The sequence below is a fragment of the Hetaerina americana genome, unplaced genomic scaffold, assembly GCF_022747635.1.
Source record: "Hetaerina americana unplaced genomic scaffold, ioHetAmer1.1.p SCAF_3, whole genome shotgun sequence".
Lineage (NCBI taxonomy): Eukaryota > Metazoa > Arthropoda > Insecta > Odonata > Calopterygidae > Hetaerina > Hetaerina americana.
The window spans coordinates 49,003,690-49,021,982 of NW_027286874.1; the positions used below are offsets into that span (position 1 = coordinate 49,003,690).

At 35.5% G+C, this 18,293-nt stretch overlaps 1 protein-coding gene across 2 annotated transcripts in view; it reads right to left on the minus strand.

Moving 5' to 3' along the window:
• zormin overlaps positions 1–18,293 on the minus strand; it is a 260,665-nt gene that overhangs the window by 56,953 nt on the left and 185,419 nt on the right. For both annotated transcript variants that reach the window (XM_071587298.1, XM_071587299.1), the window contains 11 exons: positions 16,076–16,267; positions 13,891–14,019; positions 13,669–13,791; positions 13,044–13,403; positions 10,288–10,464; positions 7,235–7,418; positions 6,945–7,075; positions 6,654–6,830; positions 5,907–6,179; positions 4,445–4,666; positions 3,941–4,124 (listed from right to left, as the gene is read on the minus strand). In XM_071587298.1, the coding sequence (XP_071443399.1) occupies positions 3,941–4,124; positions 4,445–4,666; positions 5,907–6,179; positions 6,654–6,830; positions 6,945–7,075; positions 7,235–7,418; positions 10,288–10,464; positions 13,044–13,403; positions 13,669–13,791; positions 13,891–14,019; positions 16,076–16,267 (2,152 nt within the window). The remainder of the gene's footprint in view (positions 1–3,940; positions 4,125–4,444; positions 4,667–5,906; positions 6,180–6,653; positions 6,831–6,944; positions 7,076–7,234; positions 7,419–10,287; positions 10,465–13,043; positions 13,404–13,668; positions 13,792–13,890; positions 14,020–16,075; positions 16,268–18,293) is intronic.

The following is an 18,293-nucleotide window of genomic DNA, read 5'->3' on the forward strand; positions in this document are numbered from 1 at the left end:
TTTAGCCACTTAAGCTACCGAGGCGTCCTCTTAAACTCTGAAATTTTGGGGCTTTTAAAGGAACTAGATGTTATGACGAAATACCGTACATACAATGTCACATGCATTCGTAGTCGTGCGCGAGGCGCCACTGTCCACGAGGTTAAAAGCCAACTTTAAACACGTATGGTGTTTTCCCTTTGACAAATTCCAAAGAAACTGCGGGAGATGCCGCAACAGTAACTTTTAACGGAGTCATCCGCTAATGTGCATTTTAATGCAACAATTTCAGAGCGTAAAAATCATTCGCCTTGACTGGGACTCGAACCCAGATCCCTCAATATCCGGTCGAGTGCTTTAGCCACTTAAGCTACCGAGGCGTCCTCTTAAACTCTGAAATTTTGGGGCTTTTAAAGGAACTAGATGTTATGACGAAATACCGTACATACAATGTCACATGCATTCGTAGTCGTGCGCGAGGCGCCACTGTCCACGAGGTTAAAAGCCAACTTTAAACACGTATGGTGTTTTCCCTTTGACAAATTCCAAAGAAACTGCGGGAGATGCCGCAACAGTAACTTTTAACGGAGTCATCCGCTAATGTGCATTTTAATGCAACAATTTCAGAGCGTAAAAATCATTCGCCTTGACTGGGACTCGAACCCAGATCCCTCAATATCCGGTCGAGTGCTTTAGCCACTTAAGCTACCGAGGCGTCCTCTTAAACTCTGAAATTTTGGGGCTTTTAAAGGAACTAGATGTTATGACGAAATACCGTACATACAATGTCACATGCATTCGTAGTCTAGTTCCTTTAAAAGCCCCAAAATTTCAGAGTTTAAGAGGACGCCTCGGTAGCTTAAGTGGCTAAAGCACTCGACCGGATATTGAGGGATCTGGGTTCGAGTCCCAGTCAAGGCGAATGATTTTTACGCTCTGAAATTGTTGCATTAAAATGCACATTAGCGGATGACTCCGTTAAAAGTTACTGTTGCGGCATCTCCCGCAGTTTCTTTGGAATTTGTCAAAGGGAAAACACCATACGTGTTTAAAGTTGGCTTTTAACCTCGTGGACAGTGGCGCCTCGCGCACGACTACGAATGCATGTGACATTGTATGTACGGTATTTCGTCATAACATCTAGTTCCTTTAAAAGCCCCAAAATTTCAGAGTTTAAGAGGACGCCTCGGTAGCTTAAGTGGCTAAAGCACTCGACCGGATATTGAGGGATCTGGGTTCGAGTCCCAGTCAAGGCGAATGATTTTTACGCTCTGAAATTGTTGCATTAAAATGCACATTAGCGGATGACTCCGTTAAAAGTTACTGTTGCGGCATCTCCCGCAGTTTCTTTGGAATTTGTCAAAGGGAAAACACCATACGTGTTTAAAGTTGGCTTTTAACCTCGTGGACAGTGGCGCCTCGCGCACGACTACGAATGCATGTGACATTGTATGTACGGTATTTCGTCATAACATCTAGTTCCTTTAAAAGCCCCAAAATTTCAGAGTTTAAGAGGACGCCTCGGTAGCTTAAGTGGCTAAAGCACTCGACCGGATATTGAGGGATCTGGGTTCGAGTCCCAGTCAAGGCGAATGATTTTTACGCTCTGAAATTGGTTGCATTAAAATGCACATTAGCGGATGACTCCGTTAAAAGTTACTGTTGCGGCATCTCCCGCAGTTTCTTTGGAATTTGTCAAAGGGAAAACACCATACGTGTTTAAAGTTGGCTTTTAACCTCGTGGACAGTGGCGCCTCGCGCACGACTACGAATGCATGTGACATTGTATGTACGGTATTTCGTCATAACATCTAGTTCCTTTAAAAGCCCCAAAATTTCAGAGTTTAAGAGGACGCCTCGGTAGCTTAAGTGGCTAAAGCACTCGACCGGATATTGAGGGATCTGGGTTCGAGTCCCAGTCAAGGCGAATGATTTTTACGCTCTGAAATTGTTGCATTAAAATGCACATTAGCGGATGACTCCGTTAAAAGTTACTGTTGCGGCATCTCCCGCAGTTTCTTTGGAATTTGTCAAAGGGAAAACACCATACGTGTTTAAAGTTGGCTTTTAACCTCGTGGACAGTGGCGCCTCGCGCACGACTACGAATGCATGTGACATTGTATGTACGGTATTTCGTCATAACATCTAGTTCCTTTAAAAGCCCCAAAATTTCAGAGTTTAAGAGGACGCCTCGGTAGCTTAAGTGGCTAAAGCACTCGACCGGATATTGAGGGATCTGGGTTCGAGTCCCAGTCAAGGCGAATGATTTTTACGCTCTGAAATTGTTGCATTAAAATGCACATTAGCGGATGACTCCGTTAAAAGTTACTGTTGCGGCATCTCCCGCAGTTTCTTTGGAATTTGTCAAAGGGAAAACACCATACGTGTTTAAAGTTGGCTTTTAACCTCGTGGACAGTGGCGCCTCGCGCACGACTACGAATGCATGTGACATTGTATGTACGGTATTTCGTCATAACATCTAGTTCCTTTAAAAGCCCCAAAATTTCAGAGTTTAAGAGGACGCCTCGGTAGCTTAAGTGGCTAAAGCACTCGACCGGATATTGAGGGATCTGGGTTCGAGTCCCAGTCAAGGCGAATGATTTTTACGCTCTGAAATTGTTGCATTAAAATGCACATTAGCGGATGACTCCGTTAAAAGTTACTGTTGCGGCATCTCCCGCAGTTTCTTTGGAATTTGTCAAAGGGAAAACACCATACGTGTTTAAAGTTGGCTTTTAACCTCGTGGACAGTGGCGCCTCGCGCACGACTACGAATGCATGTGACATTGTATGTACGGTATTTCGTCATAACATCTAGTTCCTTTAAAAGCCCCAAAATTTCAGAGTTTAAGAGGACGCCTCGGTAGCTTAAGTGGCTAAAGCACTCGACCGGATATTGAGGGATCTGGGTTCGAGTCCCAGTCAAGGCGAATGATTTTTACGCTCTGAAATTGTTGCATTAAAATGCACATTAGCGGATGACTCCGTTAAAAGTTACTGTTGCGGCATCTCCCGCAGTTTCTTTGGAATTTGTCAAAGGGAAAACACCATACGTGTTTAAAGTTGGCTTTTAACCTCGTGGACAGTGGCGCCTCGCGCACGACTACGAATGCATGTGACATTGTATGTACGGTATTTCGTCATAACATCTAGTTCCTTTAAAAGCCCCAAAATTTCAGAGTTTAAGAGGACGCCTCGGTAGCTTAAGTGGCTAAAGCACTCGACCGGATATTGAGGGATCTGGGTTCGAGTCCCAGTCAAGGCGAATGATTTTTACGCTCTGAAATTGTTGCATTAAAATGCACATTAGCGGATGACTCCGTTAAAAGTTACTGTTGCGGCATCTCCCGCAGTTTCTTTGGAATTTGTCAAAGGGAAAACACCATACGTGTTTAAAGTTGGCTTTTAACCTCGTGGACAGTGGCGCCTCGCGCACGACTACGAATGCATGTGACATTGTATGTACGGTATTTCGTCATAACATCTAGTTCCTTTAAAAGCCCCAAAATTTCAGAGTTTAAGAGGACGCCTCGGTAGCTTAAGTGGCTAAAGCACTCGACCGGATATTGAGGGATCTGGGTTCGAGTCCCAGTCAAGGCGAATGATTTTTACGCTCTGAAATTGATGAATAATTATATTTGCATTTAAATACTGTTCTTTGATTCTTCAATAAAGTTAATAATTAGATAGCTAATTTAAATAAACTAGAAAACTAAATCTATAAAATTTATGTGGTTAAGTTTTTGCTAAAATATAAAAATTGAACATAGCTTTGTTCAAAATGTTTTGGCTGATGCTTCATTTTTTTGATTTGGACACCCTCTATGATATGGTGCATGATCTAGTGACAATGCCCAAGGGCCACTCCTGCATGTATATACAACTGGTGGCCCATAAGTATTAGCTTGTATCAGTTAATAATAATTATTTGATACAATTATTAATATATAATGGATTACCATAAAGTTCAACTGCAAGAGTAGATATTTTCTTGATCCTTTCATCTTGTCGTACTTCACCAGGCTTAAGAAACATTTCCACTTCATTCAACAGCTGTGTAGCTTCTTCTGGAGTTTTTACCGTTGTTGACTTTCTTGCAATAGTAACAAGAAGTTTACTTCCTTCTTTGAACCATTTTTCAGCCTGTAAAACATATTTACAAGTTCTTTAACAGGAAAATAATTATTTTTCACCAAAATACTACTAACCAATTTCAATTTTAGAGACTATCAAATACCATTACTTACCAATAAGATTATCCATAATGCATAAATGTAGCATGAAACATAACACGGTTACAATGAAATTGAACCACTTTAAGTGATCATGAAAACTTTTCTTAAAAATTTTCATAAATGATAATTAATCAAAGATTACCATTTAATGTTAATGTGAGAAAACTATAAGACAGTACATTAAAACTACTTAGTCATTGAAATTGGCCCAGGAGGCTTATTACTTACCTCTTCAACCAAAGTGAAATACTCAATACTAAGATTGATTAATCTTCGAGACTCCACAACCTGAGAGTGGAATGCTGACCATCTGGCTTGCAATTGAGATAATTCTCTATGGATATGACTGTCTGTGTATGAGTCATCTAGGTCGTCAAGGTTTCCATGTCTTGTTCCAGTTCCAGCATGTTCAGCAGTGCTTACAAAAGTTCTTATTCTCTGCTCTAGAATCTATTGACAATAAGAAAAACAATTTGAAGTAGAATGCCATAAGTGCCCAGGTAATGATTTCAAGATGTCAATGGGCGTTCTCTGAGTGACATCTTCTTAATATTAGGTCTGTGAAAAATATAAAAAATTTTATTCCCAATAATCTCATTTTGCAGTTTAAATACTTGTAGTGTTCATTTTTGTTGTCTGCATAATCAATGTAGTTTATTTTCATCGACCATGGACTTTCACAATAACAAATACCTACAATCCCTAACAAACCATTCCCTATATCAAACTCTGATGAACAACTTTATAAGAACTAATTCTTATTAGTAATGGATACTAGTAATTAGTAATGGATACAATGCAATGATTTTACAGTTGTTGAATCACTTGCAATGTTAGCTGACACTGTGGGAGCAATATATACTACACATATTACCAATATATTTTACATGTAAATCACAAGCAATAAACAAACTTTACTTTGGATATTACTCATTTTTTAGACTCTTGCTATCTGCTCTAATTGCTACAGAAAGTTTGCACTGCACTTCATTGTAAAGAATTACAAAAATTAATAAAGAGGGTAGCTCACCCTTGTAGGATTTTATTCGAACTCACTGTGCCAGTTTAGTACAACTTGTATCTTTCTAGAGCACCTAATAGCTCAATAAGTTTTTATAAAATTCCTTTAAATTCTTTCACCTAACATTGTTAAGGATTCCTTGCACCAAATTAGGCTTATTATTAGTTTCTTATAAATTATCATTAACAGATATAGGAAGTGTTTTGGTTCATTGGCATTGTACTATCGTATTAATTTGATACCCGAGGACTAAATATTGAGTAAAACCTTATATATACATGTGTGAAGTGAGGGAAAAAAAGAATGACTTTCCAGCATACTATGCAAAAATTGTGAAAAACGAAGTATGATTTTTTAAAACACACATTAATTAAATTAGCACATGCAATAAAGTCTTCCATTTACTATTTCAGCAATACATAATAATAAAAGTTAAATAAGATGAAAACATTCACCAATTTAACAAAAAAATGTTTATGGTTATATTTTCCTAGAAATGCTTTATGAGTCTTCTAACTGGTTGAAATTTGTCTGCTAGATATATCATGGGCATGTTTAGCAAAACTTTTTTTCATAAAGTAAATCAAGATACCATCTAGATTTCAGATTTTAATGAAGAATACATATTTTTGAAAAATTTGGCAACACCAAAATAATAAAAATACCTACCTCAATTGTTTTCTCAAAATACACAAAGGCAAGGGATGTAGCTTGAGCAGTAGCCAGAGATTCACCATATTGCCCACGTATGGCAGCTAGCTGTCTTCCCAAATCACTCAACTGTGAATTGATCTGTTTGAGGTCACAATCAAATTGACAACGCTGAAGGCTTTGCTCCAACTGAGCTTTTCTTTCTGCCCATGCTGCTTCCCATGCAGCACGCTTTCCTTCCAGAAGTTGCATTACTTTCTCAGCATCCTTTTTGCCTGGTTCAAATGGCTCCTTGAAAATTGTGGATGATATCACAAGAATAAACCATGTGGAATAAATATCCAAAGAACTACTTTAAAATTACATTTTTTTTATAGAATGTAATTCAGGAGGGTAATCACCAATGCAACCATATCTTTTCCAGAGTATTCCAGAGTAAATGGCTTTTGGCAATAATTAATTATACTATATTATCACTTGATTGTATGAGCCTAATAGTGGTAGAACATCCCGATAATCACAAAAACTATCAACAGTCATATAAGTAAAGCAATGGTCTATTAATAAGGGTGCTGTTAACATTTATCATATTTATCCTCCAAATATATAATTTAAATTGTAACATCCTCTTAAATTACTGCTTATACATGTCCATTACTGAATACACCTAATCCTACACTGCAAAGGTTTATAGGAAAAAAGAATGTATTCCTAAGAATATCTTATATTCCAATTCATATTATGATTCTTAAGGAAAAAATATACCTGCTGATATATCCTATTGATTATCTGTTCACTTTCAGTCTGGGTGAATTTAAACAACTCGAGAACTGCCTGTCTAGATGCTTCATGTTCTTTAAGTTGAAATTCAGCCTCTGCAAGATCTCTTGGCATGAGGCTACTTCGATACTGAGACTGCAAATTTTCTATTGTTCGATCAAGCTGTAAAAAATAAGGTTAAACGATATTAGACATCTACTCTCATATTTAAGAACCTACCTTATGGTACATATAATCATTTCCATTATATAGGACCAATTTTTTATACATGTTTACCTCAGACATATTCCTGAAGAATGCAATAAGCATTTGAACAAGTATCTGATATTCAGTGCATATTAACTGGAACTTCTGATGAAGTTCCATTAGATTTTTAATGACCTGGTCCTTCTGTACTTCTGTTTCTCCTGTAAAATTAAAAAATAAGATTTTACCATTTATTCATTTAAACTATTTCTTCATTCGTACCATACATCTAAAAATGTCTTGAAAAGTGAGGTAACAGCAATTTAATGGTTTTGGAGCACAAAATATCTTTCTCTGGATGAAATAGTATTAGTACTGACCTCTTAAAGTAAGGGCTTCAATTGTTTTCACCCTCAGTTCAATTTCAGTCTGGGCACGTTTTACTTCTGGAATAAAAGATTGCAGTCTTTCTTCAAGCTCACGGACAATTGTTCTTGATGAAGAGCTTTGACCTTGAAGCACAGGATAAAACTGAACTTCTAGTTTGGTGACCCATTCTATAGTCTGCCAAGAAAAAAATAAAACACAAAAGCTTGAGGGTAAATAATAAGCACTATTATTGGTTTTTATAAATACTCATTAAAATTGAAAGGCAGTGGTTTAGTTCATTTGCATTGTACTGCTTTCATAAAAACATACAGAAGGTCATTTAAATAAGGATTTGGTAGTTTTTGATAACCAATTATTAGATGTTAGTGATACAAGCAAGTGGCTATTGGTTTTTAATATAACATTGAAACAGTTTGATATTAATTAATTTATATATTTATTGATTAAATCACCTAGAAAGATTGAACCCCAGGGAAATAAATTGTGCAATGTAGGTAAGAAAAGTCTTCACATAAATGCACAAGATATTTCCAATAAATTGAATTATGAGTCCAAAAAGTACAGAAGTTCACACAATATTACAAAAGGGAGAAAAAAGCATGAACAGAAAAAACCTGCGGTGAGTGAGGTTAACAGGAAGTGAGCCAGGTTAGGGTAACAATTATACATGTTTACAAGCCTAGGAATCATTTTTAAGAACAACCCTGCAAACTAAATAAAGACAATCCAAATTCTGATAATGTATTTTTGAGGGTTTGATTCATTGTCGCTAGTTTAAAATAATTTCATCCAAATTCCATAATGAGAAAACATCATCCTCCTAAAACAGAAAATTACCCATAATATTAGTCATGCTATTGGGCAAGAAAATGTAATGTTTTTAGCATACAAAATATTATGATTCCTAATATAAATATTACTAAGATAGATTATTGACAATACTTTCACAGTGAAAAATTCACAATAATCCAAATCTGCAAAAAATGATTAAGAAACTACACCATTGATTATTTGTGCAATCTAACTATACACACACTTAATAGGTTATTATTTAAATGGTTCAATTCTGCACAATGACACAATCAAGGAAAGGAGAGAAATGTCTCAATGATGTACACATACTACCTTGATCAAAAATTTCCCGGAATTTATTCAGAAAATTAAAAATACAAGTTTATTCATCTAAATCTATATTGTCCCCTTCAAAGTAATCCCCATCGACTGCAACACACTTATGCCAGCGCTTGATCCAATCCTCGAAACATTTTTTATATTCGGTTTTCGGTATGTCCATCAGTGCTTCCTGCGATTTTTCCATTACTTCCTCTCGGCTGCTAAAACGCGTTCCCCGTAATGGTTTTTTAACTCGATTGAACAGAAAGAAGTCACAGGGTGCCAAATCAGGTGAATTCGGTGGCTGTTGGATGGTATTTGTTGCATTTTTCGTCAAAAAATTACGAATAATGATAGCACTGTGCGACGGTGCGTTATCATGGTGCAAAATCCACGAGTTTTCTGCCCACATTTCTGGTCTCTTTCGGCGAATTGCTTCACGCAAACGTCTCATAACGCCCAAATAATACTCTTTGTTTACTGTCTGGCCTTCTGGCAAAAATTCATGATGCACTACACCGTTGTAATCCATGAAAACCGTCAGCATTGCCTTCTTTTTTGACTGAAAACGACGTGGTTTTTTTGGTCTCGGCTCATTTGGTGAACGCCATTCACTTGCCTGATGTCTGGATTGCGTGTCGTACTCATAAACCCACGTCTCGTCTCCAGTAATGACCCTTTTGATGAATGTGGGATCGGATTCAGCCTCGCAAATCATGTCTTTTGCGACGTCAACACGGTCTCTTTTTTGCATGAAATTGAGGTCTTTTGGCACCAACTTTGCTGCTACACGACGGAAACCCAAATCATTAACCACAATGTCTTGGGCGGATCCATAGGCAATGTTCAAGTCCTCCGCTATTTCTCTGATGGTTAATTTGCGGTTATTGACCAACATTTCTTTTACTTTATCAATTTTTTCACCGACTTTCGATGTCGATGGTCTGCCACTGCGTTCATCATCTTCGATTGACTCACGACCACTTCTGAACCGCTCGTGCCACTGGTAAACGACCGTTTTTTTAGAGAATCGTTGCCGAAACACTTTTCCAACATTTCCAACGTCCGTGCGCCACTAAATCCGTTTTTTACGCAAAATTTAATACATGTTCGTTGTTGCAAATTTAAATCCATTTCTGCAATTGTAAAAAATCGCCAACACACACAGAGATAGATGTACTCTTGGCTACGTAACTTTTGCAAATGTCAAGTTATGACACTAAGATTTAAAGGGAATATCAACAAGAGATGTACCAATTTAACAAAAAAAACAGAACTCAAATCGGAACGATGGGAGCGCCACACGGTGGTTATTCCGGGAACTTTTTGATCAAGGTAGTATACTTCTTCCTAGGGCTTCTCCCTTCACGAGAACTCATTTTAAATCAATAATATTATTCTAATATTCCCTCTAGTCTCTTTCCATCAACATATGTTACAAGTACATAGAAGAAACCCACTAAACTGTGCTTCTTTTAATTTATCCTTTAATATTCAACATATTTTCCAAGGTGAGGAATTTGAAAGAATGCACGTACTGAGCAAAAGGTTTGTTTTAACCAACTATACAGCGTAAACACTTCCAAATAGTTTGCAATACAGAAACTAAAAATGTGCAAAAGTACCAACAAACTGCAATAAAAAAGTTTGCAATACAGGCTAAATACAGATGTTGTGCACAGGTTTGCAGTTTCATGCTCACTATCTACCCACATTTTCACTTAAGCAGTTACTAATGCAAACAACCAGTAATAACTATTGTACCAACTATTACTACTGTCATATATGATACATTTTCTTGTAGCATAGCATATCCAGTATAATATAATGAAGCTGTAAAATCAATTCCCTGCATATTTTCCACATAACTAGTTTGAGTAATATTGATCCATTGACAATAAATAGGTGTATAATATCATAAGTGTAATACCTTTCCACTTTCTGCCATAGTCTTCTCCCACTGCACCTGAAATTCCCTCCTTATAGTTATCCGCTGTTGCCAAGCCTCCCAAGCTTCATTGACTACTAGCTGGCGGGATCCAAGGTGCTCCAGGATGGTTTGAACACACAAGCAAGCACGTTTGATATCCAGATAGGGATCCGTTGCCTGAGAATAGAAATTGGCAAAATGCCAGTGATGGTGAAGGAGGTTGAGAGTGAAGGAAAATGTGAGAAAAATGAGTTTGGGGAAAGCATGGGAATATGTGGGAGGAAGTTATATAGGACATATGGGCCATACGAGACAGAGTGGGAGGAGGAGGCAGATAAAGATAGAGGAGGAAGAGGGAGGGGGGATGAAATACAAATTTGAAGTTGGATGAAGAGCGGAAGAGAGTGAGTTAAAAGGAAAGATGAAAAAGGGTGAGGCAGGAGAAAAAGATAAACAAAAAATAATTTAAAAAAGAGGAGAGCTGAGATGTGAATGCACTTTTTGGCAAGTTCAGTGGGTCATGGAGTGGAAGAGAAAATGGGAATTAGGAAACTACCTCCTCCAATGTAGAATATCATAAATTCTGCCAAAAAAAAGCTGATTTTGAAAAGTATTTACAATCGCTTTTCTTAGTACAATGATTAAAAAGTTTCAGAAATTAAATACCAAGAAGTAAATTACAATGTACATATAAAAAAAAAATTTCTTTAAAGCCAGATAGAGAAGTAATAGTGCCAAATATTATTTTGAAATTGTGGTATTTGAGAACTGATCATTATACAAGCAAGATAAAAACTATGCTAATAATCTTTTGAAAATAAGCTAATTACTTCTACGATTGAGGGAAGGGCTAAATGTCTGATCAATATTTCAGAATATTTGAAGTAAGTCAACAACTTCAATGCTGTACTAAGTGCGACATTAAATACACATATTGAGTACAACTTTTCCATCCAATGAGCCCGTTTTAATAAGTTTGAGTGTAAGTCCCTCATAAATTATTTATCAGGCTCAGGCATATAGCAGGTTAAAAATGGTTGTCTAAGGTTATAACTATAGTTAAAGTGAAGCTTGAAACTTGGGATTACCATGAATTGTAAGTCAAGGAAAAAACAAAGGAATATTTCACTCAATCAAAGATAAAGATGGAGCTTACCATGGCTATATTTCAAGATTACTGTTCATGATATTTTGAATAAAAACTAAACATTTAGAAGTTTTAATTAGAAGAAAAATAAAATATTGAATTTCACTTAAATGAACGAAAATTACTGCCAAACTTAAGCATGAATTGTTCAGCAGTGGTAAGTGGGGAAAATTGATATTTTTAGAAAAATACTTGATTATTTACAAAATACTCAAATAATAAATAAAGTGAGCAAATGGAAGTTCATATTATGGAAATAAACAATCCCAATTTTCTTTTTAACAAGAAAAATACTAATTGGCATAGACTGACATAGATATCCACTACATAAATCATCATCACCATCGCAGTTATTATTTTGAAATCACATAACTAATAACCAAAATATTCTTCCATTATAACATTGGCTGATAGGAATGGCAGCATCAATATCATGTTTACCTTGGTTAGGAAAGTTACAAATTTTATCACCATGTAAGCACCTATTTGTTTATAATATATGATTCAGTAGTAATAGTTTCAGGGGAGGGGACCAACAGCTGAGGCCATTTGTGCCATTAGGGATGGCCGGTAAGGATGAAGGGTGGAGAGAAACCCGGTTCAGGCATTAGCCTACTCTTATCGAAAGGTACCAAGGGGTTCACAGTTTAAAGTCATATTTTATGGATGTCATACTCATTCAAAGTACCCTCCACAAAGCACCTTAAGTACGGATCGAGATACCACTGAAAAATATCTGCCGCCACCTGGATTCAAACCAGGGCCCTCCGGGTGGGAAGCCAGTACAATAGCCACCGCACCATGTATGATTCAGCCCTTAATAAATTCATACATAGGAAATGATTAAATTGTCATATTTAATTTATCGTGACCTAATATAATTTGTAGACTGACATCAATTATTACAAGTACATTCAGGGCAAGGACTAATTTTATCGTAATTTAGCAATTGGAGCCATTTACAATGAAATTTCCTTTTATCATGTAAAAGAGACCACAGTAAATGTGCATATTTACTAACCTAGCTTAGCCTAACATTAATCAGTATCAGGATTCTACAATGAGACTCTTAAAGCCATACCTGTCTACCCAAGAAGCTTGAGTCAAAACCCTGGGTGAGCAACAGTTGGCCATGATCACCTTTCTAAAAGGGGATTAGGCCACCCTTGAATGAGGGAATTTAACAGAAACACTTTCCCCTTACATTAGGAGCTAAGATGAGGTGGTATCCCATGCTGGAGCATGGTCCTCAGCAAGATACCACCTTGATGGATGGGAATATATTGGTGGAACCAGTGGAGTGAGGATCGGCAATCAAAGTTTTAAAAGTAAGGAATTTTCTAACATTAATTGTAATCTGAACTACAAAATGACAACAGATATCACTGTTTTTTCAATCTAATCATGGTAGTCCTAATGCCGATCTTTCATCAAGCCTAGGAAACATGATGCACCTTAAAGCTGTTCTTCAATAGCATTGCATTTAATAACTGATGTGGTTTAATTGACAAAATTTAGAAGAGTGTAAAGTTGCTAATATAATGTTTATGTACACCAAATCATTTAACAATTAGAAAAAATTCATTTTAAAACTCTTACACATTCATACCTTTTCAGCATCTTGCAAGAAATTTTTTCCTGTGTTGGTTAGCTGAAGGAATAACTGCTGAATTGAAAGCCATCTTTGTTCAGCTTCCATATCATCTCCATTTCCTTCTTTTCTTTGCTGTTTTTGTTTAAATCCATCTTCTGCTAAATCAATTTCTTTGGTTAATCTAGCAGCTAAAGAATGGAAGGCAACATATGGGGTACACAGATCAATCCTTGCTTCCAGTCTAGAATGCAAATCTACCCACTGCAATCGTAATGAAGATGCCTTGCATGAAATATCAGTCCTTTGCTCTCCATCTAACCACTCCAAAATAGGAGGAAGGGTTGAAAGTAAACCTTCAATTTCGGTTCCTTTCAACTAAAAGGAATAAAAAAATACAGTTAACAAATGATAGTAAACACAAATACAAACACAAAAATGCAAATTGTAAACATTTCTTTAGAGTCTATCAGAGTTAAATAAAAATAAGACATTGCAATTTACAAATAAAATCAAAAATATATTTTCTCACTCTCTAATTGTTGATTATGACTATGTTAATAATAGGAACTCTTAGATTTAATGCTTGTACAATATGAACCAAGCATTAAGCCATAACTAAGTACTAACTTCATAAACTTACATTCAAGTCATTCAGTAATTTTTGATGTAATTCAAGGAAGTCCTGTGCCATGGGATGTACACTTCCCATATCCTGATGACCCTGAAGAAAGGCTTCTGCTATGCTCACAAGCCATGAATATAACTGTGGGGAAAAAATACTGTTTTAGGCAGTACTTTTCAGCTAAACTAAGGTAGTGATATTTAACACTGTTACCTACTGGCATCATCAGATAATACTTACATCATTTTGCCTTTCCAAAAACAGAGTAAGTGATTGTGTAAGGCGGATATTCTCTTCTCTGTGTGCTGTGCACATGTCTCCCAGACGTATTTTCCTATTCTCCAATTCTTCCATCACTTTTTTGATACCCTAATAGAAAAAAATGGCATAGATTTAACATATCTGGAGTGGTTTAATGGTGGTAGGTTGCATGTGGATGTCATCCGAGCATTTTTGCATATAACTAGTGTGTACCCAGCTTCTTCTTACTTATTAAAGATAAGAAATGTTCTTTATAATGATCTAACATTTCACACCTCTGTGTATCATATTAGAATTTTTCATATTGATAGGCACTTACACAGCCTGTATAGGCAATGGACATATGGCCAATGTTGGTGTTACCTTAAATATGATCTAGAAAGGGATAGAGGGGTGGTTTGTCAGCTGCAAAGTTCCCGAGTTCAAACTCAATAATTCCCTACACTAAGAAGTTGATAGGAAAATCTGTTTCCTGCAGTATAGGTAACCCAAGGCTTGCTTTTCTTGATTGGTTACTCCCAGGTTTGATAAATTTTCATATCTATGAAAAATAAGCCAGCTGGGATGTTCATAAACCAGGCACCAACCGCATTGTGTCGGCAGTTGGTTCTTTACCTTTAATTATAATGAGAAGACATCACATTGTACAAGTAACCTTTAAAAAACACCACTGTAATGCAATGAGTAATGCTTACATTTTTTGTATGCAGAGTAGATTAACCAAGATTCTTATGTAATGATGTCTCATTGTGTCATAAAAGCTTACTAGATCTGCACATATGTGGTCCCCAATTGTTCATAGTTAGTCTTCATAATTAATAACACATAAAGGCGGATGTTTAATTAAATATTTTCATAAAGATGAATAACAATACTCCAGATTGTGTATTAATTGTTAGTGGCTTCTTTTGATATGAAAAAAGATCACTTAAAAACTGATATGCATATTCTAATGGGTGAAGGTTTTACGTGTGTAATGGCAAATAACTCGGTAACTTTTGCACCACATTTCTAAATGAAATTTGGTGGAAATCACTATCTCTAAAACTTGGTTCCTCTCCATTCAGTGAAGTAAAAAATATTGACAAGTTGCTTTTGTCCCCAAAAATGTTTTAATGCATGCGATATCTTGAAACAATTTATAATGTATATAAAACACAATGGAAAATACATTTCATCTACTTACTTGCCTTAGCATAACCACAGGGCTTTAAAAATAACTATTTTTATGAAAGATATTATGAAAAATTTATTGTGGAGTACATGTATATATTAATTTTGGTCAATCATCTTTTTAGTTTGAAACTTAAAAAAATCATAAAGGCGATATGCAAAAATTTGTCACTGTTGAAATATTTCATAAACCATATGTATTTCTTCTAATACAGCAATAATTTCTTTGAAAGTATTTGTTTACTATTGCATTGTTGATAACTTGATTCCTATACATTTTCCAGGATAATCAAAACTAAGAATCAAATCTACAGACCAAATATTAGTGGAAACAAAAAAACTGGCACTGAAACAAAAAAAAGTGGAGCTGACCTAACACTAGCTACCTAACATGTGAATTCAATTGCAACACTTAAAAATTTGAATTTTTCAACAAATGGTTTAATCTTAATCACATTATGAGAGTAGGGAAAATATGCACTAGAATTTTAAGATCTAGCTAAATTGGTTTTGTAATATAAAATATTTAATTAATTAAATCAACCCCTAACTCACAATAGTTTCATGGTTTTACTACAAGGCACATCTGAGGCAAATAAAAGAAACATTACACAGTGTTAAGGCCAATACCAAATTTGGGCTTTGACATTTCCACTGCAGTACATATTATCTTATAAATTATCATTCATGCCATTGCCTTTTCATTCACCCCTCCTACATCCTCCGTTCTTTTTCCCAAATTTAAAATTGTGTCATATTTGCCAACAATAAGTTTTTCTGATTGTCCATGTTGATAAATAAACAGAGGTTTAGTTCTGCATAATTAGGTCCTAAAAAAATTAATGACCGAGTTGACTCAACATTTACAAAAATGTGAACCCCGTCTATGAAAATTTTCAATGGATGTCCAAAATACTGATAGCTATTACTGCCTGTTCATTGCATTCAAATAGTTTAAAGCACATATTGAAAGTAAGAAATTTATACAAACCTGCAATCCTTTGGGACCCTTATTTCCAATCTCTCCTACAATTGCACGACCCTCTTGAATGGGAGCTTCAACTACATCATCCAACGCTTTGGAAACCTGAGAATGCAGTGTTACCATCTGGGAATTATTCATTCCATATCCTTTAGGCATAGTGCACAACTGAACTTCTAACTGGTCAAGCTTTGACTGCGCCTAAAATTAAGAAAAACAAATTAGGCCTCAACAAATTTAAATGATGAAAGCAAAATCCAAACAATTGTAACTGTTATCATTAAATATTTCTAAATTTTGATTAATTTCTAAAATTGTCAAGAGTACTGAAAATTCAAGAAACTCTCATTAATTAATACAAGAAATATTTAAGGATAATATATAGTTAGTGATATCAAACAGATTAGAGCTGAAAATGTAACCCTGAGCCTTTGGATGGGAATTGAATTGATCTATCGATTTCCCTGACAAATAAATTCTTATTCTTAGTCACTCTTAATAGGTAAGATAAGATATAAAAGTGAGTATATGAATGACTGTCATTGAAAAGGCAATGTGAAGTCCTTGGATACATGAGAGAGGAGGGAGAGGTGAATGGATGAGAGGAAATAGTACCTGATCATTATGTGAGATTATTTTCAGACCTCAAGAGGAAGGCCAGTGAATATACAAATATAAATTGAGGTTAAATGGTTAAACAATTAATTTTCTGACACAAAAATGCTTAATTTTTCACGTAGCATAATAATAAGATGACATATTAGAATTATAACTTACAATTAGAAAAGTATCTGACATGGGAATAAATATATCTAATTAACTGAGTTTTGTGCAACAATTTCAGAGTGTAAAAATCATTCGCCTTGACTGGGATTCGAACCCAGGCATCTCCCGCAGTTTCTTTGGAACTGAGTTTTGTTTTTGCATGAGTAGGATAGATAAATTTTACAATCTGATTTTATTACTAATTCAGAAGAAAAAGCAAACCTTTATCCATCAAGACAGTAATAAGGAAGGAATCTGGGATATGAGGAATCACTTTTGGTAAGTTTTCATATCCAGTTAATTCAAAAGTTGGCAGTGAGTTTGTCAAGATTCTTAAATAATTATTGAGCAGTTTCCTAGGTTATTAATGGTAATGCCGTTAATTTTTCCTAATGAGCATTACTGTGAAATCTTGGATTTATATGACCCAAATTTGCATAGTAATCAAGTAGAAATATAGTTTTATGCAGTCCAGATAGATCCCTAAATCAAATAAATCAATTTAGAAAAATTAGCAACTTTACATCTCTGAACCCAGAATTCAAGTAAAATCACACAATCCCTGGAAAATGAAAAGATGAATTTAGGGTATTGTTTCCAGATATAGTGCAAGAAGCATAGTTTTTTTCCCTGCAGGAGCAGTTTGTATATCACAGCTGAAAACTAACCATAATTTTAGGTAGAATTTGATTTTGAGCAATTTTTTGATTTACTGAGCAATAAAATGACAGAAAAAATATAAATCAAGCAGAAAAAGAAAATTCTGCAAATAAACTTGTCTGCGGTAATGAACATGCTAGGCAAATGTAGGTATATTTAGTATGAACACAACAGAAGAGAGCACACATGAGCCAATATCTAGCAATATTGCTTTTCATTTTATACTGCTTTCTTACTAGTCATTAAAAAGCATTAGAATACTCTGAAATCCTAAGGGATCTATACAAGTGAAGTTAGAAAGTAAAGATAAATAAATTTGTTCTTTCCTTGGTGTTCTCAATGGACAATGGATGCCATCAACAGTTGTTGTGTACTGTTAGCAGTGAAAAGCATTTAATGATGAAATGATGGAATTGCTATTTTAGCTACATGCCATGCAATATGAAATTTCCATATGAGAAACTGTCACAGGTATGACTTAGGACAGCATGGTAGGGATAATGTCTTGCACCACTCCCTCCTGTGAGTTTATAATTTGTGTGTACAATATTTGCAATTGTGTCATATGAGTTGCAATAAGGAAATAAAATAAAGTGATCAAGTGCTAATATATATTGCAATAAGGAAAAACTTGGGAGGAAACTGAAAATGCATGTGAAACAATTCATTTCCAAATCTCAGAGGAATAAGGAGACAGCAGGTAAGTGACATTTCCTATAAAATCCTTTGACCCAAGTTAATATTGAAATAATACCAGAATCATTATTTTAATTTCTTTTATCTCAATTTACCACATAATTTA